The sequence below is a fragment of the Protomyctophum parallelum genome, assembly GCF_964188405.1.
Source record: "Protomyctophum parallelum genome assembly, chromosome: 23".
Classification (NCBI taxonomy): Eukaryota; Metazoa; Chordata; class Actinopteri; order Myctophiformes; family Myctophidae; genus Protomyctophum; species Protomyctophum parallelum.
This window is the reverse complement of record NC_139715.1, coordinates 19,382,856-19,409,279: the sequence shown is the minus strand read 5'-3', so window position 1 is coordinate 19,409,279 and position 26,424 is coordinate 19,382,856. Positions and strand designations below refer to the sequence as shown.

General features: G+C 41.6%; 3 protein-coding genes across 5 annotated transcripts in view; 1 reads left to right on the top strand and 2 right to left on the bottom strand.

Moving 5' to 3' along the window:
* Positions 1–3,861, top strand: part of obsl1a (obscurin like cytoskeletal adaptor 1a) — a 29,390-nt gene extending 25,529 nt beyond the window's left edge. Inside the window, exons 24-27 of one of the 2 annotated variants that reach the window (XM_083758793.1) lie at positions 224–385; positions 784–888; positions 1,261–1,527; positions 3,048–3,861. In XM_083758793.1, coding sequence (XP_083614919.1) covers positions 224–385; positions 784–888; positions 1,261–1,527; positions 3,048–3,325 — 812 coding nt within the window. In that variant the 3' untranslated portion in view covers positions 3,326–3,861. The remainder of the gene's footprint in view (positions 1–223; positions 386–783; positions 889–1,260; positions 1,528–3,047) is intronic. The other variant, XM_083758794.1, reaches the window with a different exon arrangement.
* A 4,732-nt stretch (positions 3,862–8,593) lies between these two features.
* On the bottom strand, positions 8,594–22,930 carry ctdsp1 (CTD (carboxy-terminal domain, RNA polymerase II, polypeptide A) small phosphatase 1). 2 transcript variants are annotated; one of them, XM_083758842.1, is made up of 8 exons: positions 22,571–22,930; positions 14,880–15,022; positions 13,670–13,708; positions 13,457–13,552; positions 12,598–12,654; positions 11,651–11,743; positions 10,955–11,140; positions 8,594–9,238 (listed from the first exon to the last, which is right to left on the bottom strand). In XM_083758842.1, the coding sequence occupies exons 1-8, from the start codon at positions 22,644–22,646 to the stop codon at positions 9,113–9,115; spliced, it is 816 nt and encodes a 271-aa protein (XP_083614968.1). In that variant the 5' UTR covers positions 22,647–22,930; the 3' UTR covers positions 8,594–9,112. The 2 variants fall into 2 exon arrangements, with proteins under 2 accessions (XP_083614968.1, XP_083614969.1); XM_083758843.1 differs by lacking the exon at positions 13,670–13,708.
* Positions 22,931–24,179: 1,249 nt separating this feature from the next.
* spega (striated muscle enriched protein kinase a) overlaps positions 24,180–26,424 on the bottom strand; it is an 88,311-nt gene continuing 86,066 nt past the window's right edge. Inside the window, exon 43 of the mRNA XM_083758410.1 lies at positions 24,180–26,245. Coding sequence (XP_083614536.1) covers positions 26,014–26,245 — 232 coding nt within the window. The 3' untranslated portion in view covers positions 24,180–26,013. The remainder of the gene's footprint in view (positions 26,246–26,424) is intronic.

Below are 26,424 nucleotides of genomic sequence, written 5' to 3'. Positions count from 1 at the left end.
ATGCCCCCACCCACCTTAAAAAACAGCTGAAATCGTTAAAACTAAAGAAAGCATCATTTACTTTCTCTAATAACAAACTCTAACGAATTATGAACTCTTCAGTCACGGTATTTATGAATTATGAACTCTTCAGTCACAGTATACCTCCATGGGAGGCAGTGTATTTTACACAGCTGGCCCCAGACAGTTCCCCTGATGGAATCCCATTGCGTGTCTCACACAGAACATCAACTGGAGCTCGTCCAACGTCTGGAAGACCTGTACGTGCAGGAGGACCACAATGCCGTCTTCATGTGCGAGGTGTCCCTGGAGGACGTGACGGGGGAGTGGTACAAGGGCGGACACAAGATACGGCCCACCAGCACCATTAAGATCCGCACTGAAGGTATAGGGAACCAACGGAACCGCTCCCGTTCAGCTCACTGGCACCGGGTGCTTTACTGGTTATGGGAATTCAATTAATCAAGGCAAACGTTTCGGCTATCACTGACGAAGGCTGGATAGCCGAAACGAATGTCTCTTTTGTTACATGATGTAAAGATACATGATGTGTGCGACCCTGCAGTACCTTTATAAATTCTAAGTGGATATTGCGTATACAGTACCAGAGAAGTCAAGAGCGCAGGGGTTGCATGAAGTAAATTCAAAATAGTTAAGGCAGAGGTATTTTGGAGAAACTTCAGAGCACAGAAAAGTAATTAAGAAATAAGAATATTACAAATGTGTATACATTTCAGGAATTTAGCAGAAGTTGAAAACAGTGTGGTTTTCTCCCCCGTGCAGGGACCAAGCACTTCCTTCTGATGTGCAACGTCAAGGCTGAGGACTCTGGCGAGATCCGCTTCGCGGCCAAAGATGTCGAATCCACAGCCTACCTTGAGATAAAAGGTAAACATGCTTTCCACCACTTTCGACACGTATCTTTGTCAACAGGCTTATTGAAAGACATTGAAAACATTATTATACTAATGAGACAAAAGAATCCCACTCGTGTGAACTGAGCAGTGCAGACTGTGTGTGTGTGTGTCGAATGCAACCCCAATTAGCCGACTGCTCATAGTGAATGAGCCCGGCTGCTCAACAGTGTGTGACCCGATTGAAACCCCAATTCTCCGCAAGGGGTCATGCTCAAAACATACTGTACAAACAGAAACACACACAGCCCTTCATTGGAGCGTACAGCGGCGTGCTGTGCACCACTCAAAAATAACTAAACTCACCGAAATCTGCTTTTCCTTTACATTCTTTGTGTCCAAAAAGAGCTTCCGGTGTCCATCGTGAAACCCCTGCGCGACCGCACGGCCCTGGAGAAGCACCGCGTCATCATGGAGTGCACGGCATCCTCGGCTCGCTGTGGTGTCACCTGGTTCAAGGACGGCGAGGAACTGGCCTCCTCAGACCGGCTCGAGATCATCGCCGATGGCTGCTCGCACAGGCTGCAGATCCAGGAGGTGGCGCTAGAGGACGAGGGCACGTACACCATCGAGGTCGGCGAGCACACGTCCAAAGCCAAGCTGCTGGTGGAAGGTCAGTTGTTTGGACAGTGGTGGAAAAAGTACTCAGTTGTTTTACTTAAGCAAAAGTATCAATACTGCCATGAAATTACAAGTCAATGTCCGGAATTAAAAACAATACTTGAGTAAAAGTGTCGGCAACAAAATGTACTTAAAAGTACTAAAAGTAAAAGTACTCATAATGCAGAATGTCCTGTTTCACAAGTTCAAAATGTGTACCAAATCTTTTGAAAATAGCCGATCTACAAGCTCACAATGTGTCGTTGTGAGCTTGTAGATCTGACATTTTCAAATGGCCGAAAGTACGAAAGTACATGATCTAAAGGCCCAATCTGGGATAGTTTTGAACATTTGTTAAAGAGATGAATTTGTATTTCTAGAATAAGCATTTAGGAACATTCCTACCCATGAATCTATTTATATTTCACTAATGTTATATCATGTTTGTAGTGCCTAAGCCCTATGCTAATGGCACTACTGGTTGCCGACGGCCAGGTGGAAGTTCTTACTTAACTTATGATTTATTCTCTGCAGCCATTTTCCTATACAGCATACACATAAAATAATACAAAAGAAACAGTCTAACAAACACAGGCGACCAGCCCTCCTGAACACAGTGGAAAACTGTTAGCCTCTGCCGTCTGCCACTGGCAACACCTGTGCCTGATTAGCAACCTGGTTAAATACCTGGGCTGGCCTTGACATTGACCAAGCTGCAGTGACATTGTCAATTAGGAAAACATTGGGACATAATGACTCTTACAACATTCATTACAAAAAGTAAATAAAATGTATTAAACCTACACCCTAAAAGTTTTTAAATTTTAAATAATGTATCAGTAGAATAAAACGCGTCATTACTGTTACTTTTTAGTTTTGAGGCTGTTTGAGGCATTTCTTTATGCTTGGAACACTGATTTGGCCTTTAATATCAGCATGTCGTTGCTGTCCGGAAGAAACCACCTAACTTAATTTATGAGTTTCTTTATTATTATATATTCTTTTTCATAAATCAATGCTATTTATGTGTGTTGGTTAAAATAATATTTAACCAATGAAAAGTATTAAAAACCGCTTTGACAAAAACCTCCTAACTCCACTTGAGCTGGATGTTTTGTTTTGGAGTTGGGTGGTTTCTTCCAGACAGCAGATATGTCCATCTTAAAGAGCATTAATCCAGCTTTAAAAATATATTTTTGTAATAATTGTTTTGGTACTCGCATGGTAGAGACAGCCTACACCCCGATTGTCAGTGCACATGCCCATGCACACTTTATTAGTGTTTTTTCTGCTCAAAATGGGACAAAGTACAATGTTTGGGAGCTTACAGTAAAAAACATTAATCCAAGCTTGCACTAAGAAAATTGAGTGAGGCTAGACTACAGATATGAAGGCTATCTCTTCCGGGTCGGGCGGATGTGGCTCTTCTCTGCTTACAGTATTTTGTGCATTTCTCTGGCACTGCCCTCACGATCCCGCCTATGGTAACGGGAGGGAATTTAAAAGTAACACAGGCCGTTTCCACCCTCACAGCGCAAGCCCTTGTGATTGTCCAAGAGCTTGAAGATGTGGAAGTGACAGAACCAGACGCGGCGTGCTTCCAGTGCCAAGTGTCCGTGGACATCAGCAAGTCCCCCATTTGGACCCTGAACGGGGAGGCCCTACAGTCGGGCCCAGGGGTCCGCATCGAGAACAAAGGGACAGTCCACAAACTCACCCTGAAAAACACCAGCGTGGACATGAGCGGAACGGTTCGATTTACCACGGGAAAGGCTAAAAGCACTGCCACGCTGTGCGTGAAGAGAGAGTAGATGACTCTGGAAGGAAAGTGAAAGAAAGTGACATTGTGAATGTGAATTACTTACTGTAATTGCACGTTCCTTACAGCTTGTCTACAGCTAGTGGTTGTGGAGGAAACCTCGGAAGTCGGCGTCAATTTCAAACGGACAGTATTCAGAGAGGTGAGATATTCAGGCTGGATTGCAGTCACAGGGCCCTATCTTGCGCCACCCCTTATCCGTAAACTTATTTGCCATTTTTTACTATTTTGAAAAACATTGTAAAATAGTTCAACTAGCCGATCTACATCGACACGTTGTTGTGAGCTTGTAGATCGGCTATTTGAACTATTTTAAAATGTTTTTCAAAATAGTAAAAAACTAGAAAAAGTGCCCTTCCGGGCACAGGTCTCCACCAGGTTATCCACAGATCCGTGCAGTTAGAGGTAAAAACACTTTTCGGCCAGTTATAGCGCCACCTTGAGGCTGAGTTGAAATTGTTCATGTGGCATTTCGTCCTCGGCCTAGTGGGAATGTGGGTGCACAATTTCACGGAAATCACGCGATGTGTTCATGATTTGCAGCATTTTGTTTGAAACTGAGCACTCCTGTGAACTTTGGAAGCCAATCTTAACCAATCAGGATGGAGTCTGATAAATCTGAAAGACCCGTTTCGTTGAATGGCTCTAGAGAGACTGTGTACCAATTTGCGTGATGTTTGGACAAAATCTGTAGGTGTACTGTGCAAAAACTTGTTTTGCACAAAGCGGCCTCCTGGTGGCGCTATAACAGGCCGTTGTGGAAAGTTTGGGGCAGAGGTTCATGGTTGGCATCCAGGGAGTGTGTGTGCAAAATATGGCATCGAAAAACTTGTTTTGCACAAAGCGGCCTCCTGGTGGCGCTATAACAGGCCGTTCTGGAAAGTTTGGGGCAGAGGTTCATGGTTGGCATCCAGGGAGTGTGTGTGCAAAATTTGGCATCGACCGGGTTAACGGTGGCTGAGATTAGCTGTTCACGGACGGACACACGGACACACGGACGGACGGAGTGCAAAACATACTCTCCCCATGCCTTCGGCTGGTGGAGACAATTACAAATACATTCAGGGATAAGGGGTAAGGAAGACATAGCCCATGATGTAATGGAAGGGTTCCACAGCACAGAAACGTTCACAAATACCGTTCCTCTGGTTGAGAAATAACTTAACATTCTGATGTTCTCCGGAACAAGACAATTATGAATAAATGAATGCAATAAAGTTGCAGCGTTTTATTCCATCAGATAACTGGTCTATTTTGAAGATCGCAGTGCACATAACAGCACATTTTGGAGGATTCTGTCAAATTGTACATGCACAGTATGTAGCTTGTGGTTGTGGTTAAGAGTGTCCTCCCTGAGACTGGGAGGTCGGGGTTCGATCCCTGGCCGGGCCATACCAAAGACTCCAACATGGGACCCTGTGCCTCCTTGCTTAGAGCACTCAGCATCAAGGGTTGGATTGGGTGTAAGTCCTGCAACATACTAGCGTCATGTCCAGGGGGAGTACATGAAGCTGCCTCACGCCTCATCTACACAGACAAGGAGCGTTCCGTCTGAAAAACTGTCCTGATACGGAGCGTCGGTCATTTTGCCGCGACGTAGCCTGAACCAATCAAATAACCAATTAAAACCTCACTAAAATAGAGACCCTGCGAGCGAATATAGGAGGGGCGGACGACGTCGCTGCACGCTCGCAGTACGTCAGGACAGTCTAATTGTCTAATGACATTTCATCGCTCGCATCGCTGTGTAGATGAGGTGTCACGCTACAGAAACAGGAGATAGGCTCCGAGTCCTATGGGCCTCATGGCTTGGCAAGGGTTACATGCTTAACAGTATGTAGCTTGGGAATTGAACAGCTCGGACACATTGAAAAATATGTGTGGCCTTCCAGCCCAAGTTACTATGAGTGCAGTTTTGAACACAATAATCACAATGTGGTCAGTTGTGAAGCTACTGTACAGACTGGCTGCTTCTGTGAATTCCTTAGTGTGGTGATGGTCTATGCACAATTTGGTCAAATGGAAATAGTCGTCTTTAAACATTACACACTTCACCTCATCATTTTCAGCTACGATAAAAACATATTCATAAGTTTTGGTATTATAGTTCAATTAAACATACATTTTTACATGAAATGCTCAAATCAACCAGGACTTTCATTTAGAATTTATGGAACAAAACATCTTATTACATACAGTTCAATACAATTTGGTATGATAAACACACATCAAAAACTAGGTTACATCTATTCAATCATGAGTACATACATGAATATTTCCATATATTAATGTCCTTTCTTTTTTGCTTTATTACTGTGCAAAACAGAATATACATATCCACTGAATGTATAAGTACAGTAACAAGGGAATGTGCCCCACAGAACATCCACTTTAAGAGGAAATGCAAAAAGTAACTATAAACAAGGTGAATATTCCTCCCAAGTACCAGGTGATAGCTACATCTACAAAATAATTGCTATGTTGGTATGTAAGTAAATCTCACTTATTTTAACAGCCATTAGTCATCTTGTTTGTAAAAAAAAAAAAAAGAAAGTAGTAAGTAATTTAGAAAAAGCAAAGAGCATGTAATTTAAAATTGGATTTACATATATATTTAAGTGAATCTCTTCAACTTTTGATCTAATTGAGATATGTGTTGGCTTACAGTACATGGAATATACTGTTGTATGTTTCAAATGTATTTACCCTGTTTATATGTTCCTACAAAAGTAGATATACTACCCTTTTAAACATTTGCTGGAGGGATTTATCATTACCTGTCAATATATGAGGTAACCGAACACCCCTTGCATTACAATAGCAAGAAGAACCATGTTTCTCCTCTGGGAAACAATATCAGAACATATTGGAACTATCTTGCGTAAAAAAAGGAAGAAAAAAAAAGACATCTAATAATCTTTGTGATCATTAATTAATTAGATTATTCTATTGTTCGTTTTTATTGAGAACGACAACATTTAGAAAAATAGTGTAATCTGTTTTCAACTGTGGATTTATTGATCCACTTGGGACTAGCCTGCTAGCTTAGTCAAACCCAGCGGAGCATTCCTCCTTGTCAACAAGCAGACATATAGGGCAACAAATATCGTATTGAAAATATAATGCAATGATGTACAGTCCCTGTTTAAACCCTGTCATTTTATGAAAAATAAATACCTACTGTAGGCAACCATGACTAAATTAGCATTGTTTGCAGATGTGCTCTGCAAAAAAAAAAAGTACTAACGATCAAAGACGCCATTACACAAAGGTTGGCACATTCAGACATGTACAGTACAGTACTGATACTTTGCTGATCTCTCAAGGCACAGAAACTTGCGCTTAACGACTCACAAGACATCTTTCAGTCCCCAATATGACTTATTACAAGATCCTGAAATTGTTTCAAAGCCCATATGTACTGTACCGATCAGTAAAGAAAAAATATATATCTTTACGCTGCAGCTTATGATGTAGCGAAAACAACTCTAAAAAAAACATTTCTCCGTTTTAACTTCACTACTTTCATTTCCCACACATCTGCAGTCCTTTAATGCTATTAAGGTTCAAGTTTTGTTTAAGGTTATAAAACAAACAGATGCATTACAAAACCAACTCTCATACATCAATGCAACTATATGGCCAACTAAGGCCTGTTGCTCAAAACACGAACATCAATCGTTTGCACTTACATAGTTTCCCCAACACAAACCTAGACAGTTCAACCGCCCAAGAGTAAGATTTAATCATTTCCCAGGTCTTCAAAAAGATGAACAGAGCTCATCAATACTCAATCTTAAGTCAATATGGCCTAAAGAGGCATGCCTGAAAATCTTACGAGGAATCAATAGAGTATACATCCCGGTGCTCTCATTTCAGATGCATCAACGTCTGCATCAACCAAGTCCACTGCAGTGATTGTAAACTGCCCTACCATTAGGTTGGCATTCACCTGGTGTCTAACCAAAGTCAATGGAAGATCCATCAAACATAAATAACTCAACCCCTTTTTCTCTTTCTTTCACGACATCATGGCTTACCTTCGATAGGATTTTTGAAAAGCCAAATGTCTTCTGGCTATTTGACATTTTATATTAAAACGTGTAATAAAACCTACCTTTTAAACACACACACAAAACGGAAAGCGAGCAGTCCATTTTAGTTTCAGGATTAGGAAAAATATATAATATGTACTGTATATAATGCTGAATAAATACAGTACAGTGCAGAAACATTCAATTGTTTCAAGGCACTGTCTCTTTGAAGACGGGGATGGGGGAGTGGGGCATTTCACTGTGCCACTTTTGGTGTCCAAAACAGACAATTACAATTTGTCTCACAAAGATAGGCTTCTGAAGCAAAGTGGAACTGAGGCCAGTCCTAGAGATTATCCTGTAAAGTGCTGTCCAGTCTAAAATGATTCTGTTTATTCTGTTAAAATACGGGGTCGTATTATAATCGGGGACTAGACTAAGTATATGACATTCAATGTTCTGTTTCCACAAATGGGGGTCGTCTTATAATCAGACTTGTCTTATATTCGGCACAATACGGGTACCTACATTGCTATGAGACAAAACAAACCCCAGAAGGGATGTTGAGAAAAATGTAGAAAAGAATGAATCCCGAAGAACGACATCGAGATGAACACGCTCCTATTGGCTTACCTCACAGCAAAGATGGGGCACAATGATGCAAAGCAGAGGGCAGAGATGGATGCACAGCTCCGGGAGGAGATGGAAGAAGATCTGACCGTCTACGTAAGGAGGTCCAGGAGATGAAGAGGCAGTACCTCCAGGCGGAGGAGAGAATTCTGAATGAGATGCTGGATTTACAGATTGCAGCATTGGAGCCAGTGGTTGAAGCTTTTCACAGGAGATTACAAATCTATCGCCTCTGCCATTGACACCACCCGGCATGAGCTTCCTGTAAAGAACATCCACATCCAAGGAATTTTTGGATAAAGCAGAAGCTTGCCTGAAGGACGGTGAGAGGATCCTGATGGACTGTACGCAATGGAGATCAAGACAACACCAATGTGAAATGACTGAGAGACATGAAAAAGGCTTCAAAGGATATCAGTCACGAGCTGTCCCAAGGCTTTTCAGAGCTGCTGGAGTTGTCGGGGTTGGTCAGTCGTCAGGCCATCCACAGCCAGCAGGCCTTGGAAGAAGAACCTGGGCACAGGGAAGAAGGATCCAGGAGCTGCACGGCTCCAAGTGAAGGACCCGCTTCACCCACTCACTGTTGTGATGAGTGAAACCGGGTGTAGGTCTCTATTGTATATATTTATGTATTAACAACTTAACTTTTATTGTAATTTTGTAAAAAAGAAAAGAATTAATCAGCAAAGAATATTATATACAAAAAAACAAAACAAAAAAAACAACATTAGATGAGATGCACTTATCCACGTGGAAGTTCTAAAGTCACAATTTTGATAAACTGTGCCCATGGTTTTTAACCATTCCCTGTGGATCACACGTGCTTCCATACACAGGAGAATCCAAACTCACCGAAATGGGAAACGTGTCAAAGTTAAAGTCAACGAGAAAAGAGTGTGTGGCTAAATCATTCAGAGTATTTGCCAAAATGGCCTATGCATATTGCATACCAGTTACCTTCTCACCAACGACATTCTTCAGCTTTTGTTGCAAACAAACAAAAGATAACCCTCCATTACAGTCCTGCTTGGGGTTTGTATGTAGGACCAGATCAGACCATTTCCAGCACCCAGTTCTCTGCATTACGGATGCCTGGCTGTGTGACTATTGTCATTTTACTGTATACCTTGCTGCTTGAGGACAGTGTAGACGTTATCTACTTTGCTCATCTTCTCGAAGAAGGGGATGAGGTCCAGCAGCTCCGTGTCAGACATGTCGTCGAACCACGAGACCACAGGCACCTGGACACAAACACAGAGGTTTGGGGGGATGGGGGGGGGGAGAGAGAGTCAGAAAAGAACAGGTTCACTCTTCTTCACAGCACCTCAATAAGTTGCCAGGAGTCATGCTGAAGTGTTCTTGAGCGAGACACTGAGGCCACCTTTACGTTAGCCTCGGAAACCCAGACCTTTTCATTTCCAGGGAGAAAAGAAAGTCTGGATCCGAGTCCACTTCAATTCGGCATAGAGTAGCGCAAACACCACTCACTCTGTTGATTTCTGATCGTCTGCACCTTTGTTAAATTGACACACACACGCACACATGTACACGCACACACTCCTCTCTGTCGCTCTACGTAATTAGTTTCATGTCGCGCAGCTGCGCATAGTTTCTCCCGGCGGATCCTGAGCTGCCTATGCCATAAAAAGCATAGATGAGTTCCAGGCTACCTTTACGTCAACGGTCTATAGAGAAAACAGCAAAATAAAATATCAGACGTGCCTTCCGTTTAGACGGCGATGGCGTTATCGCGGGGGTTGATAACGTAACAAAGTGGGAAAAGGGAAATATCTGCACTCTTCTTAATAAAGTTTGAGTTTCGTTTCTTTATTTCATCAAATCACAAGCAAACGTAACAAAGTGAAAACGGTGAATCCACAAAGCGTGTGACATCATGGCTCACGTTAGTAAGTAAGCCTTGTCGAGCCATGAGGCCCATAGGACAGGAGCCTATCTTATGTAGTGTGAGGCAGCTTGATGTACAAGTACACCCCCTGGACATGACACTAGTATGTTGCAGGGCCTTACCCCCCAAATCCAATTATTGATGCTGAGAGTGAAATGAATCTCCCCTAACTGAACAACTATTAACTAAATACCCTTGAGAAAGACATTTGAATGGACTATATTGCTTCAGTCATTCACAATCACGTATAATCACAGCTTTGGCCATTTATCATACATACACACAGAGACAATTGTCCTGTAAATTGTTTTGCTTTTAGACTTGGCTCTCATCAAAACATTACTGAGCTTGCAGGGAATATTTTCGGCAAGCCTGTGCATTCAAATGCAATGACACAATAACTTTTTCCTCAGGTTGAGTTTCATACTGTACTGAAATAAGTTCATCCCCAAAATGCCAATGCTCCACACGCCCTAGTCTCTTCTCCCTCCTGGCTCTCAAGCTGTGGAATAACACCCCCCTCTCACTCCCTCTTCAGTCTTCACCTCATCCCTAGCACTCCTCTGTCCTCTCCTTGAATCGATAGATGCTAGTTATAGTATGCAGATCTATGTGGGCTACTTGAAGCTATGTTTTCATGGGTTATTTAGATTTGTTTTGCTTGGCCACAAAATGTTAAGAATGTTATTAAGATGTGTACAGTAGCACGTTCAAGTGTTCTCATGTTTTTTAGACAGATGCTAGGTTTGACGTTCACTTGTATGCTAGTTTCTTTGAACTCTGTGCACCTGTGCACTAATAAGTCACTCTGGATTAAAGCATCTTCTTAATGCATAAACAAATTAATGGAAAACAATGGCTTCACCAAGAAGAAGAAAAAGACGAAAACCTATAAGGTGAATCATTTATACCAGACCATGCTATGGAATTTTAACTCTGGCCATCTCAAAGATTTGATCAGTGAGAGTATACATGTGGAGGAGGTTGGGCTCAGTCAACCTGCCCTTCATAATAATTATTCCTGGCTAATAGTACATAGTACACGTCTTACCGCGTTGTCCGGGTGGAAGATATAGGAGGCGGGGGAGTTGTCGATGATGATGACCTTGTTGAGGTCACGGCCCAAGCGGCTCAGGTCCTTGACATAGTTCCCGCGGTGGAACACGCACGACTCTCGGAACAGGCGACATCGGAACGCGCCCCACTTGTCCAGGAGATCCGATACAGGGTCTGCATACTGGGGCACAGACAGACAGACAGACAAACATGTTTAAATATCAGCTACTGTACATACTTAGCTATACTACCCATTTAGACCTGAAGACGCAACTGTGTCACCTTATAGCTTTTAGAATAAAATAGAACAGCGCACATCCTCCTATCTTAGTGCTGAGCCAAACTGTTAAACTACCGGTAACAGATATCATGAAGAAAGGCAAAGGCTCGCAACTCACTTTGGTAATGCTCCAAGTATTTATTCACAATCACAGCAGGCAGGACATACAACATTTCGACCGGTATTGGTCTTTTTCAAGTATCAAAAAAGACCAACACCGGTCGAATGTAAATACTTGGAGCATTACAAAAGTCAGTTGCGAGCCTTTGCTTTTCTTCACCTTATAGCTTTTAACCACTTTAACAATTTTGTTTTGTATCTGGAGAGAACGAGCTGTAGATTTGGCAGTGTGATAAAGATGTACTGACAATCCATTCTACTACTTAATAGGCAGTACAATAATGGTCTCACCTTGGCTAAACTGGCAGTGAACAGGACACACTCAAAGAGCTGTCCCATCCTCTTCAGGAACTCATCTACATGAGGCCTTTTGAGCACGTACACCTGGAACGCCACAGATTTCCAACACCGTTATAATTTACAATTTAGGCATTTTAGCAGATGCTCTTAATCCAGAGCGATTTACAGTAAGCAAGAACCAAAAACATGGCAATACATCAAATGCATAAAAATAGTCATCATGAGTCATACGTACAGTGGAATATCTATTTATGAAACTATGGGTAATGCGTATTCATTATAGTTATGTCAGGACTCAGGAGGAAGGTAGCATACAGTGGACAGAAATCCACCGAATCCATAGTTATAGCCATGTCAGGACCTCCGCACATGTGTAGAAATCCTGGCTAGAAAAACATCCAATAAATAAAGATGTTCCTTTGAATTTCCTTCCGCGTTCTTTCCAAGGCTCTGCAATGTGCTCTGTGAATGGAGGACAGCGTTCCTGAACCAAGTCATCCGGAATAGGCTCTGCTTGTCTGAACAAACCTATCCTGGATTACTTGAATCAGGCCCGGACCTTGGGGCACGTCATCTGTCCTCACACGGCCATTTTCAAAATCCCTTAAATGCTAACGGCACTGTCCGGCATGTAGCAATTTGAACCTCCAGAGTGCCGAGCTGGGACCAGCACAGGAACGGTGAGGTCAGTGGATGAGAACACATAACGTGACCTGTGTGGGCAGTTGACTAGACAAGACGTTAACACATGCCTGCATGTCCCGACAAAAAAAGGCCTTTTTCTGGCCTCCAAGGAACTGCGCTTTCATTTTTAGTGGGTTTCAAAACACTGATGTACAGTAACATTAGAGACATCATACAACACGGTATAGTCAAACAAATCCAATATCAATATGATTCTAATGCTTGACAGTCATTAGTATGGCAGGCAACCGTACCTGGTGTTGTGTGCCATCAATCTCCACTGGAATGATGAAGTCTGCGTTGTTCACTGGCTGTTGGGAGTAACAAAGACAAACCAATGAAACATGTGCCATTGTTTGGTGGATGTCCTTACCCACAATGCCTTAAGTGTTGGCATTAAACCAATAATTGTCTTTGTGTGGTCTTATAGTGCATGGTGTACCCTTTGATTTACATGGGTAGAACCCACAGCCTCAGTAATGTTAATGGTGGTACATCTCTGTTGTAGCTCTACAAAGGCAAAGCAAACCCTAACTATGGTGCTTGTATGCGACACCAAAGCGCTTTACATTCACCCACTTAACCACGCATTCACACACCAATGGTTTGCTATGGTTTGGTTTGGAAGATGACGGCAATGTCATTGTAGCTGCCAACAACAACCAGAGGACGATTAGCTAGACCTTATAGTGTGTCTCCTAATATATGCATTTTATGGTGTAATGCACCCACAAGTGGCACCAGCTTCTTTTTTTCTTTCCATAAAAAGAAGCCGGGAGGATATACACAAACATGACATGTAACTGTCCATATACCAGTGGTGTCATGTAACTAAGTATATTTACTAGTACCGTTTACTTTACTAAGTACTGTACTTGGGTATTTCCAATTTGCAGTAATTTTACTTCTACTCCACTACATCTCAGAGGCAAATATTGTACTTTTACTTTATTACAATTGTTTGAATACTTTACTTACTAGTTACTTGTAGATTCTGATTAAAATGACAAAATATACAGAAACCACTTCAGCCCTATATATACACACGTATAGTTCATTTACACTATGAAGAGGGATTATAATTATTATGTATTGTTTTCATACACTTCTCACCTTGAAAGAGCTGTGAACTAATGTCTCATCCAGGTCGATGACCACACAGATCTTTCCAGCATCTTTGGACTTTGCCGGAGGCAGCAATGGTCTCACCTGGTTATAGAAATAAGAATAAATGCACAACACGTTTACTTGAAGCTGCACGAAACAACGAACCATCAGCTCTAAACAAAAACATCAAGCAACGCTTACTTGCGAGTTGCGACTTACCGGTACAAAGCGACATCTGAAAGATGAGAAAGTCAGAGACTGAATGACAGAGAGAGAAAGAGAGAGAGAGACAGACAGGCAGGCTTGTTTTACTTTGTTTTCTCACTGCAGATACAGTAAGACCCCCGGCCCCAATATAGCTGGTCGTTAGAGCAATGACTAGCCCCTTTCAGAACCCTGTATACCTTATTTTGTATTTGGGATGACAGCATCCAGGGTCTCTTGAAAGTCAATTCCTTCACCCATCCACCCGCGGAAAGGCATTAATCAGAGTTGCCATTGAACATCATGTTTAGAGTGGAGAGTTGCTAAACAATGCTCATCTTAAACGTTAATGCTGTCAGGAAACCAAAGAGTACCAGGTACTTTTGCCTACAGAGAAAAGGCGAGTAGAGTTTAGCTGAACTGAGTTTAGCCGCTAGCCCGCTACCACACAGACGAAAAAGAGCGTCATTAGAGAGACAGAGGGTGATGTACGACACCAGCTTGTTCAAATATATATATTTTTGGGTTTCAGAGTCTCATGTAACGTAAATCTAATTCTAATGAAGACTCAAACAGACACGATAAACAACATCATCTGATTTGGCATCAGCACATCAGGGGTCACCAGAGGTCAAGTCGCAGTTTCTCAACGTTGGTTCCGGGGACCACCAGGCCTGAGGGATCATTATGGATCTGTAACTCAGAGAAATGGAACAAATGGAACCACATGATTTCATGTTCCATTTGCACACTCTCAAGAGTTAAATTGACACACAGTGTGGGTTTAACAAAATCATATCAAATGGCCATGGGGAGTCCGTAGCCTAATAATGCATATCGTTGCTGTCGGGAAGAAACCTTATTTTTGAGGTTTTTTTGCATAAATCAGTGCTATTGAACACCATTTACGTCTGTGTGTTTTTTCGAAAATATCGAACCAATGGAAAGTGGTAAAAAGCGCTTTGGACAAAACCTCTTAACTCCATTTGACCCTCAAACTGTCTGCTAAAACAGCTAACTCCACCACCTCTCATGCAAGTAATTTAGAATATATAAAATCACAACTGATGAGGCGGTATTGCTTAGTTTTCAAAATATAAGGTTTTCTTAATTTCCTGAAAAAAAGTATATTTTTCATTTCCTGAAAAATGAACATTTTGGAGTTATGAGGTTTCCTTCCACAGCAGAGATATCAAACGGGTTGAGGACCACTTTGTGAAGGCACCTTGGAGACTATTCCGTTCTCTTCAACCAGCAGCGGGGCGTTGTTGTTGCCCGGCGGGGTCTCCGAACGCTCTTCACACAGGCAGCAGAACAGGCCGGACAGGAGGCCTCCACTTCTGGGCTTTTTGGACGACTGGGAGGAACCTGGGACAGAGGAGCGGATGCCATTTATGGAAATGATTAATTAGCCTCATGTACAATAAATGCCTCACACACATGCCTCACAAGAGTTCTTCCATAACCATAACACTGATCTTAGTGACAGACTGTCACAGACATTCCACCCAGTCCATCAATAAATGTTTTCAACACTTGGGAGTGTTGCTACGGCAGCTGAGGAGCTGTCCTTGATAAAATAACCCCAGTTTGACATATTTGAAGTGACATAGACGTCTGTGTGTTGAACGAGTTTCCTGTTCCCTCCTGGGCCTTCAAAATCTCTTCAAAGCCTTCATCATCATTTCAGAACTACATGGGTGTTGAAAAATGAGCAGCCTAATTGCCTTTCTGATACAGACAGTCATGGCGGCAAGACTAAAGGAGAGGAGAAAAACTGATTTTTATTTTCAAAATGAGTTAACACATTCTGCGACAAAACGTTTTAATTCATTTTTAGCAGCACAACCCTCCTGTGCCAGAACATAATATTACGTTTTTATTTAAAAATATATTATTTTTTCTTTTGTTTTTTAGATTTTCTTTAAATCCGACGTGCACACGGACGCATGCACGCTTATTTATTATTTTATTTGTCCTTTTTCTCTGGCACCTGCACAATACATTCTGTCCAACAGGTGGCACTGAATGCACAAGCAGACTCTAACATACAAGAGCAATTGTCTGAAATAAATGTCAGAGCTGAAATCGACATGTAAATATAAAATAAATACTTAAACATGTAGCTAGGTTTAGTAATGTGATGTTAAGAGTAGGGATGCACCGAAATTGAAATTCTTTGCCGAAACCGAATACCGAATATAGGAAACAGTAGGGATGCACCGATCCGGCTTTTTGGCATTCGATACCGATTTCGATACATGGGGGTCCAGTATCTGCCGATACAGAGTACCGATCCGATACCCCCCACAAAGAAACGTAATAACCTATTAAGCTGTATGCCTCACTGTGTGGAGTCTGGAATCATTATTTTGTGTAAGGCAACATCAAGGCTTGACTTAAACATTACTTTCCCAACTTTGTAAAACAAAATGTAACAAACACAGATATAAATGCACTGAATTATTTATTAAATAAATGTGCAACAATTAGACCAGGTTAATGTGTGCGCAGGCTAGCCTGGCTGCATTCCACATGTTATAGGCCTACTGTCAATACTACACTGCTGTGTCACAGAGGAGGTAGAGTTGTTTTCATACTGTAATTACACATAATGATCGGATCGGATAATGGATCGGCCACCGATCCGATACCCGATCTAGAATTTTAGCCTGGATCGGCGCCGATCTCCGATACGAGTATCGGATCGGTGCATCCCTAGGAAACAGTTGGCCGAAAACCGAATACCGAATATCCGAATATGATTAATATTATACATCTTTTTTCCTACCATTGCTGTCATGGCCGTACCTTAAAGCTACCTGATTTATTTAAAATAAATGATTATGGCAAAACTTAACTTAAATAATAATCACTATTATGGGTCCATAAAACATTTATTCAGCTCTTTTGAATGCATTAATTGCATACACTATTCGGTGATATATTTTCTGCCTATTTGGGCCGAAACCGAACATTTTCTGCGGCTGAATATTCGGGGCATCACTACTTAAATTAGTATGTTTATACAGAGTAAGTACAGAATAAATAATCTCTCAATCACCTGGTAATGACTGTGACAGTCCTGTATCTGAAAGGTCAGAAATGCAGTCCTTGCAACCACAATGTTTCCAGCCAGACAGGTCTAGTCCAGAATGCCACTTAAGCACTATAAATACTTTGTTGTACAACAAATAGCAAAGATTGTTGACCTACAAGCTTGTAGATGTTGTAGATGAAAATTTGAAAGATTTAGAAAGCTTTTGCCTATAATGCCATGTTGAAAGTGGTTATCACTTAACATACCTACACCCACACAGTATCATTGGTATGAAGTGTAACTGAATATCGCTGTTTTAGTATCCTCACTTAACCCATTAACTTAACAGTTATGGTTATGGCAAAACTTAACTTAAATAATAATCACTGTTATGGATCCATAAAACATTTATTCAGCTCTTTGAATGCATTAATTGCATACACTATTCGGTGATATATTTTCTGCCTATTTGGGCCGAAACCGAATAGGCCGAAAATGCATATTTAGCCATTTTCTGCCGAATATTTTCTGCGTCCGAATATTCGGTGCATCACTAGTTAAGAGTCCACAGAAGTGAACCTTTCATTCATGCCTGTTTTCTCAACTCGCTGTTTTCTGCAAGACATTACTCTATAAGCCATATCTCCAAAACCGGAGGGTCAAAGTGAACAATCAATGTCAAATGAACGAAAGTAAAAACATTTCAATGACTTATCCTCTGTCAGAAACGGTCACAATTGTTGGAGATGTGTAATTGTGCAACAGCAACACCAGCAATAAAGTATGTCATCATAGACATGTCTGGAGTCACCAGCCGCTATTCACAAGTCAATGAGGAGTCATCCACTGTGACTGGGAGAGCGCTTGTGGAGGAAGGCCTTATTTCATTCCTACCAATGAATGATTGACAAACTCTGCCAAAACCAACTTTTGAAAAGAATTGGCCTAGGGCTAGTAAGAGATGATGAGGCCACTAAGAAGAAAACACCTGCTTGGAATTAGGGATGCACCGATCCGATACTCGTATCGGAGATCGGCGCCGATCCAGGCTAAAATTCTAGATCGGGTATCGGATCGGTGGCCAATCCATTATCCGATCCGATCCGATAATTATGTGTAATTACAGTATGAAAACAACTCTACCTCCTCTGTGACACAGCAGTGTAGTATTGACAGTATAACATGTGGAATGCAGCCAGGCTAGCCTGCGCACACATTAACCTGGTCTAATTGTTGCACAGTTATTTAATAAATAATTCAGTGCATTTATATCTGTGTTTGTTACATTTTGTTTTACAAAGTTGGGAAAGTAATGTTTAAGTCAAGCCTTGATGTTGCCTTACACAAAATAATGATTCCAGACTCCACACAGTGAGGCATACAGCTTAATAGGTTATTACGTTTCTTTGTGGGGGGTATCGGATCGGTACTCTGTATCGGCAGATACTGGACCCCCATGTATCGAAATCGGTATCGAATGCCAAAAAGCCGGATCGGTGCATCCCTACTTGGAATATGAAAGAAATGTCCTGTACAGTAACGTGGAGAATGAAGGGTCAAAATCTAGGTCAACAGCGTGCGCAATCAAGTCTAACATTTTACATGAAGGTCCGTTACAGACGCTCTCATCTGGAACAACTGACTGAGAAGCATTTGTACATCAGTACAAGAACAGAGATGATCCAAAATAAACTGTGTATTGATTTAGAGAAAAACAATGAACCTTAAAACACACACACACACACACACACACACACACACACTTAATGTCAGTGTTAGAATGGACCCCCCACCAAACCTCCACCCCCTTTCGTTCTCTTACACCCCAACCCATCTCTTTCTCTGTCCTGCTCTGGACGTGACCGTGTTACAAACACACAAACCTCTGTTGTCCGACTCCATGCCTCTCTTTTCAATAACCTCTCCCCCATTCCCCTCTCCTACTCTATTTGTGGACACATGGAGCCCATGTGACCCCGCGGTCGGCGGCTTCTGCCATGGGCACACACAAACAGGAAGAGGAAACAGAAGGGTATCACACATAGAAGAATTGTGAGGTCACAAATTCTTCATTCGCAATTGCAGGCAGTGCAAGAACTGCAAGACCAAGTGCGGGCAAGGTTTCTGTATAGTACTGTATATCTGGTTTTCTGGGTCCCTTTTTTCTAATCCTGTGTCTTATAATAATTACTGAGTGACAATACGATGTTTTCCCATAGACACAGACAGTTTAGCTCTCTTGCCCTTAATCTCTCTCTCGTTGCCCTGTTCACTCGTTTGTTCCCATTTCCCATGGGTCGTTACTCACTTCCTTTGGCCCCAGGTTCCACCCTCATGGCTGTGTTTAGTCGCACATTTGATAGACCAAAAACTAAAGAGAGACCAAAATATTTTAAAAACACCCGTTTCATTCATTAACACAAAAGCTAACGCAAAATGTTACGATTATATGAGGTCAGCACATTTTTTGAGCACATTTGGGCAAGTGGCTATGGCCGTTTTTTAGCCCAAGTCTTTTGTGCAAAACTAATGCTTGGAATGGATTCAGAATCATGAAAACCCCCTAGTTTGACACGTCACATGCTACTGAAAGCTAGCCTCGCATTGCGATACTAATATACCACTCCGCTGCGTTGCGGGGCATAATGTATATGCAATAGGGGCGGATGAAGTCTGGCTGCGCCAGGCTAACTGAAGGCAGAATACATTTTAGGTAATTTTGCCTTATTGTGCCTTAACAGGTTTTTGATGGTGGCCAACTGGCCATATGGATGAATTTTCCCCACATTTTTACGATTTAAATGGGGGCTCAATTTGTTTAATAACCCTCCGAGATGACAAATCCATTGAGAAACGAACCTTTGCTCTCCGCGGTCACGGAACTGCCGTAAACGACCCAACTATAAATACATTACATTATTTTATTATATTTTATATTAATGATAATTTTATATTCAGTTCAATTCAATCTTAGTGTTTTGCCAGTTATTTCGGAGCCCACTTGCAATACCCTCGCTACCCACAGGTCGAGAATCACTGTTATAGAGTATATTGATTATGATATATAGTCAATAATGAGGCCATGTTCTCTGCCTAAACAAACTCATTCCAGCGTGATTATATTTGATGAGGGAACCGATCTTCAATCTGTAGTTTATTGCTGCAAATTGCCCACATTTGTGCATGTACAACTTCCTGGTCTCAATTGCGCATGTTTCTTTCCTTCCAGGGAGCAACATGGAGTCCACCGTACGGTCTTCACTTCCTGTCCTCATTTAATAGTCAGTCCTTGGTCTAGCAGTGGGAGTGAACTACAGTGCAGAGGGGAGTCACTCCAAATTTGGTGACGTCAGTGTTGTCCGCTGATTTCTACCAGGGAGGGGCGGAGGGGGGGCGCTCAGATCGTTGAATCAATGGTCCAACACCGTGATCCCAGCGTCACCCGCCCCTCTATACCAGAAAACACAGTGGCTACGCTTAGTGTAAAATGTAAGCACTGGGAGTTGCACCCTTGTCACATAATTGATTTGATAATTCAACAAAAAATGACAATTTCTGTCAATTACTTGATAGCCTTGAATTCATGGATAGCCTTGAATTCATGGAGATTCTTTCGTTTTTTGTCACATTTCTGATACATTATTCCAATATTTGATTAATTGAAGGAGGGCAAACTTGACAAGAACAAAACGATAATTAAAACATTAGTTTATAACCTTCTCAGTGCAGATATTCTCAGTGGAATATTAAATCAGGAATGCGACATGATGAAAAAAATATATCTTCATACAGTGATAGGGAAAAAGTAGCTCTGGTCCATATCTCTAATGCGTTGCATTTAGAGCTACTCTCAACTTCCGCCGCTCGCATGAATGCAGACCAGCCTCTCCTCTTTAGCGTAAATAAAAAGAACGTTTTTGCTACGCACCAAAACAAAGGCGAGTTGTGTCATTAGAAAGTCTACTTTCCTTAGTGGACGCACTCTGAGCCCCCCACCACACGTATAAACTGTACTTTTTGGCCACTCTTTTAGTTACTCTGCTGCGCCCTCTACCGATATTGCCCTGAGAATTGCCTCATAGAGAATATTTTTCCTCCGGTGAAAAATAAATCCCTTTCTGGCCAAAAAGTACAGTTTATACGTGTGGTGGGGGGCTCAGAGTGCGTCCACTAAGGAAAGTAGGCTTTCCAATGACACAACTTGCCTTTGTTTTAGTGAGTAGCAAAAACGTTATTTTATTTATGCTAAAGAGGAGAGGCTGGTCTGCAACTCTGCATTCATGTGAGCGGCGGAAGTTGAGAGTAACATAGCTCTAAATTAAACGCATTAGAGCTATGGACCAGAACTAGGGAAAAAGGTCCTTTTGTGGGCGAACTACCTCTTTAAAGAGGCTATAGTAAATGCACATCAAACTGGGGGTGGCTGAAATTAAAAAAGGGTTGAGAATCATTATCTGGCATACAGCAGAATATTATTGTACCATTTGTCTGTATCCAACATGGTTCTAACTTAGTCATGAATTAGACTTGAAGAAGAATATCAAAATCAGAGAAAACGTTTAAACGTTTTATCAGTGTGATAGGTAGCTCATATACATCCTTATAAGCACTGGTGGTTTACTTTACACCACAAAGCAAAGACATTTTTAACTGGCATTGCGGTCTCTTTGAAACCAGATGTGTAAAACCTTTTCTTTTTTTTCTTTCTTTGCTGAGTGTAAACACAGCAACAGTGTGTTTTGACTGGGTAAACAAATCCACAACCATGTTTTGGGCTGGGGACATGGTTATGCAACAGATTAGGCTACCATAAGGCCCAATTAGAACCCAGGCATCTACCAAGCAATTTAACCACCCCACACCTACTTTTATCATGACCTCAATATAAAACATAGACTAAATAGATACCCCAGCGACACACACACACACACACACACACACACACACACACACACACACACACACACACACACCTTGTCTGTCTCTCTGTGTGTCTCTCTCTCTCTCTCTCTCTCTCTCTCACACACACACACACACACACACACACACACACAAATGTCAACATTCAGATGCTACTGTCACAAATCCAAGGTGGTTGAATGTGAGAGACGTTTAAATAAACAGCAGACAATATGATCATTACGACATTATGGCAATTAAGATAATGACAATAATATAATCATATAAATAATGATACAGGTGATCGTTCAGAGATGACGAATGGCAGTATAGCCCTGCTGCTTTCCAGCTCTCTAAAAGGTCTAAAACTTCATGCATTTTCCTGTAGGCCTCGAGTTAAACCACATGCAGTGACCTGCTGATTAGTATGAAGTGTCACCTGAAGTACTGTATGTCAATCACATGTCATGGTCTTATCAGTAACAAGAATATAAACTGCGTTTGAGAAGGAGAATATTAAAATATAAAACAACAAATCCATTGGGACATTAAAACCCGATTTAATCAATTCCCACTCAAAGACCATCTGCATTCCATAGTAAAGCATTTTACATTGCTCAATTGTGCATGGTGGTTATAGGCTATATTTATTTCAAGAATACGGATTCTGAATTGAAAATGGAGGTCCCTGGTGTAAACAAGTCTTAGTGTTTTTTCTGCTTTTATCCTAGCAGCAGCATTTTATTGCCCTGTACTTTCTTTGAAATGCATCTACAAACTGTGAATACAAATTTCAATCAATCGATCATAATCAGAGGGTGAGTTGTTTTGTGATTAAATACACTTGCAAAGTTGTTGAGAATGAGCTTTAGTTTAAGTTGTAAAGGTGTTGTTGACATGCAGGTTGTGCTGCAGCAGATCTATAAACTAAATGACGTACGTGATATATTATGCTCAAACTTTTTAAATGCACTCACCAGATCTCTGTCGGGGTGATTTCTTTGCCTCTTCATCGCGACTAACTTGAGTTATTATAGAGGACGGATTGTCCATCACACATCCACAATATTAATAGTATTATCTAACGCTTTCAAACTGAACCCCGTGTGTCTGTACTGTAGCTTATACTTTCGCAATAAAGATTGTTCGACAACAACACAGTGCATTAAACACACATCAAGTTAACGTTTATAAACAAGTGGAACTATCCCCGGCGGTAATAAACGACACATCGAATTATCTAACGCGTCCATTTAAAATCATAACCGTGCAGTTATTATCTATTTATCTGAAGACTGGAGGTTAGAAAACATTTGGCAAACAGTTGACAACTTTGATTCAACATGGAGTTTACTCTCCCCTCTAAAGTTTCAGGAGGTAGCTCTACATCCCATGGCCCGGGGGGGTGGTCGCGCTGTGATTGGCTACTCAGTTAACTGGCAACCGTTGAGTTGACGCGAGAATAATATGATTCAAGATTTAATCTTCTAGTGGTGCTAGCCTGCAATGCTAGGATATATTTCAACGCTATGATGTGTAGATATATATACATGAACTAAAATTACTTATAATAAATCAACACGCATAATAAATATTCACTAAATCCAGCGGTTGCCCTAGGAACCAACTAGCCAATCAAAGTGCGACTGTTTATATGGCCCTTCGGGATATGGGATATATACGCTCTACCATTTTCAAGATCCAAACATGGGAGTGTGTGTGTGTGTGTGTGTGTGTGTGTGTGTGTGTGTGTGTGTGCGTGTGTGTGCGCGCGCGCATGTGTACGTGTGTTTGGGAGGGGGGGGGGGGGGGGGGGGGGTCAACAAGGCCTCCCATCACTTAAAGGCAGCCCACACCATTACAATCATTTAAAGTAGCCAAAAAATAAGTTATAAAAGATGTGCTGAGGCTTTATCTACACATTAATTTTTTTAAATAATTTATATTATTTCAGTGTATTATATTTTTTCATACAGTAGTAATATGATGTGTGTGTGTGTGTGTGTGTGTGTGAGAAAAAGAGAGAGAGCGAGAGAGAGAGGGGACAGTGTGATATGAGTCTTGCTTATTAGCCAAGCTAGTATAAGTGCATTCTAAAAAAAAATCTAATTTCTCATATTTTATTTACACAAACAGGTTCCCTTGAAACTGACTGTAAGGGAGGGAGTGTGACTCGTCAAGTGTCATCAAAAAATCACACCTGTGTGAAGTAAGTGGTGCAACTCCGTGTGGGGGTCCCCGGAACATCCAGACCCCCAGGAACGTGCCCAGGGGGCCGGTTCCGGCGAGCCGCCCCACGTTCCGAAACGTTTGAGAAATGACAAAGTTACCGTGTAGGGGTCCCCAGGGGGTCCCTTTTCTCTACTGTACTGTACTGTACTGTACTGTACTGTACTGATATACCTGAAATCATATACAGTTAATATGTATGTGTGTGTTAGGCTGCACAACAGTGACACTTGGTTTTGAAAACCAACCAAATGCTATTTTTGTGCTCAGACACAGCCAGCCAGGTAGCCAGGCACACACACAAAGCTACTTAATGAAGTGGTTGCACCACTTAAAAAGAAGCAATGGATTTCCAATTGTATCAAGTTTATTACATTCTATATCATAAAAACATTTTAAACGTATTTCTTCCCCACATATAAACACCGCAAATTGTTACATTTACAAATCTTCAACCGTTCAAATTCATACAAAATTCAACAGAGCAATTCACAAGACATTCTATTCTTACAAGAACTGTGCATGTACTATGTATATGCAAGTATGTCAATGCATGTGCATGTGTATCTGTGTATGTACTTATTTAAGAATCTATGTCAGTATGATGTCCAAATAGGTCAATATAATCAAACCTTTGCTTTATTTAAACCAATTAACAGATCTATTGTGAACTGTACTCTAGCAGTAATAACACATTTACACGATACATCATTGTGGACATTTAATCCATTTGATCAATCAATCAAAAATCAATCAATCAATGAGGCACTGATCGGGTGATCATGCTTGGAGCAACTTGACCAACCAATGGATAGCACTGAGAAACCACAGTAGTTTAACAGTGTGTATGACTTCTCCTAGTAAACTGCTATCTACATTATTATTGACTGTCTCCCATACGACCCTATTAACAGTTAACTCGAGTTATTAACCACAGAACGATTATTTTCAACCACAAACTGTAACTGCTAGGTTATTCTATGAAGTTTCATCTGTATTGTGTGAATCCTATGAACACCGACACACGAACACAGTCCCCACGTTTACCTTGTTCTGATGATAACATATTTGGAAAGTGAACCAAAAATGCTGGCACACACACTCACTCATGCAAATAAATTAACATGGAAAAAAAAAAGTAAACAATTTCGAAAAAACAGAATATCTTTGTTTTGGTGGTTTTAAAATGTGTAATTAAATGCAAAATAAATTAGCAGCTTTAATCGTGATACCTTCACAAGAGTAGTTTAATACCAAATTTGGTGATATGAACAAGACTGTGCACAAAAAAATAAAATAATTGATAGACATCTTTTCAGGCCGATCGTGCAAAGTGGAGAGCAATGTTCATTTAAACAAAGTATCAGTATGCAATTTCAGAATTCACAATGCGACAGAATTCTTTGAATTAAAAGACACAAACAACCGTGCAGCCAATCAAAGAAAGACAAAATCTGTAATCCTGGTGACATTCTCGCTTTTATACCCACTTCAAATGAGAGTCTATACTTTGTTCCCCTCTGGGTATGGTTTTTATTTAACCGTGGAATCCTACTAGAGCTGAAATGATCCTGCCACAATCTCCTATATGAGAGGGTCCTTTAGGTAATGAATCCTTAAGATTATACTGTTTATAACTCCATGACTAAACCACATGCCCATCTGCACTGGTGCCATTTCCTCTAGAAGTTTGTATGCATTTTGCTATGCAGCAGTGGGATTTCAGAACAGTTTCCGGACAGGAGATGCATCAACATTTTTCCCCGTGGGCACGTCTGCGTTTAGCGCAATGGTTCTGGCCTGCTGCTGCGTAGTTCTAACCGTCACCAACACTTCATTTCACTTCGTTGGAGCCATGTGTCTCCAGCGTAGGCGGAAGTCAAGTGGAAGTGCGGAAGGCACGCTGCGTCGCTGCCACTCAAGTGACTACTGGCCAATCACAGCGCATCTTTTCCGGGACTTATCAATTCAATCCAAAGGAGCTTTATTGGCACGAGAAAACAAACGTTATCATTGCCTCTGATTGGCCTACCGAACGTCTCCTTCCGTGGCGCACCATTATGTTCCTTGGACGCACACGGAAGCTCGGCAAGCTGCCGCTATGCTTCCGGCAAAAGCTTGCCTCCACGTTGCCTACTCTCGAGATACACACGCCCCAGAACCGAAGGAGGGCGTCTCTACCTTTGTATGTCTATGAGTGAAGCGGCGAGGTGCCAGAGGTCTGGGAGGTTTGGGGCGAGCTCTGGTAGGTCCGCAGCAGGACCTTGTGTTTGGTGGCGCCGGCGCTGCGCCGGCCATGCTGCTCCACCAGGAACTCTTTGAGGCGGCCGGTGGTGAAGGTGAGAGTCTGCCGTCTCAGCTTCATCAGGTAGGAGTCCTGGAGCCACGCGTGGGTGAAACAGTCCTTGGTGGTCGGACGAGCCCTGGAGTGGAACACGCACACAGGACAAAATGTGGAGTTGAACAAGTACTCACATGTTTTTACGGCACTCCATCTTTTACTTAAAGGGACATTTCACCTCTGAAACTGCAGTCACGCAATTGTAATAGTATTTCTATAACAGTAGAACACTTTGAAATCTTCACCCTATGGCCAGAAAAA

Bases quoted from the DNA above. Each gene is read 5' to 3' on its own strand.
- ctdsp1 (XM_083758842.1), bottom strand. From the start codon at position 22,646: ATGGACAATCCGTCCTCTATAATAACTCAAGTTAGTCGCGATGAAGAG. The intron at 13,553-13,669 runs GTAAGTCGCAAC...TTCTATAACCAG, and splicing joins TCAGATGTCGCTTTGTACCG to GTGAGACCATTGCTGCCTCC. The intron at 12,655-13,456 runs GTGAGAAGTGTA...TACTCCCAACAG, and splicing joins TAGTTCACAGCTCTTTCAAG to CCAGTGAACAACGCAGACTT.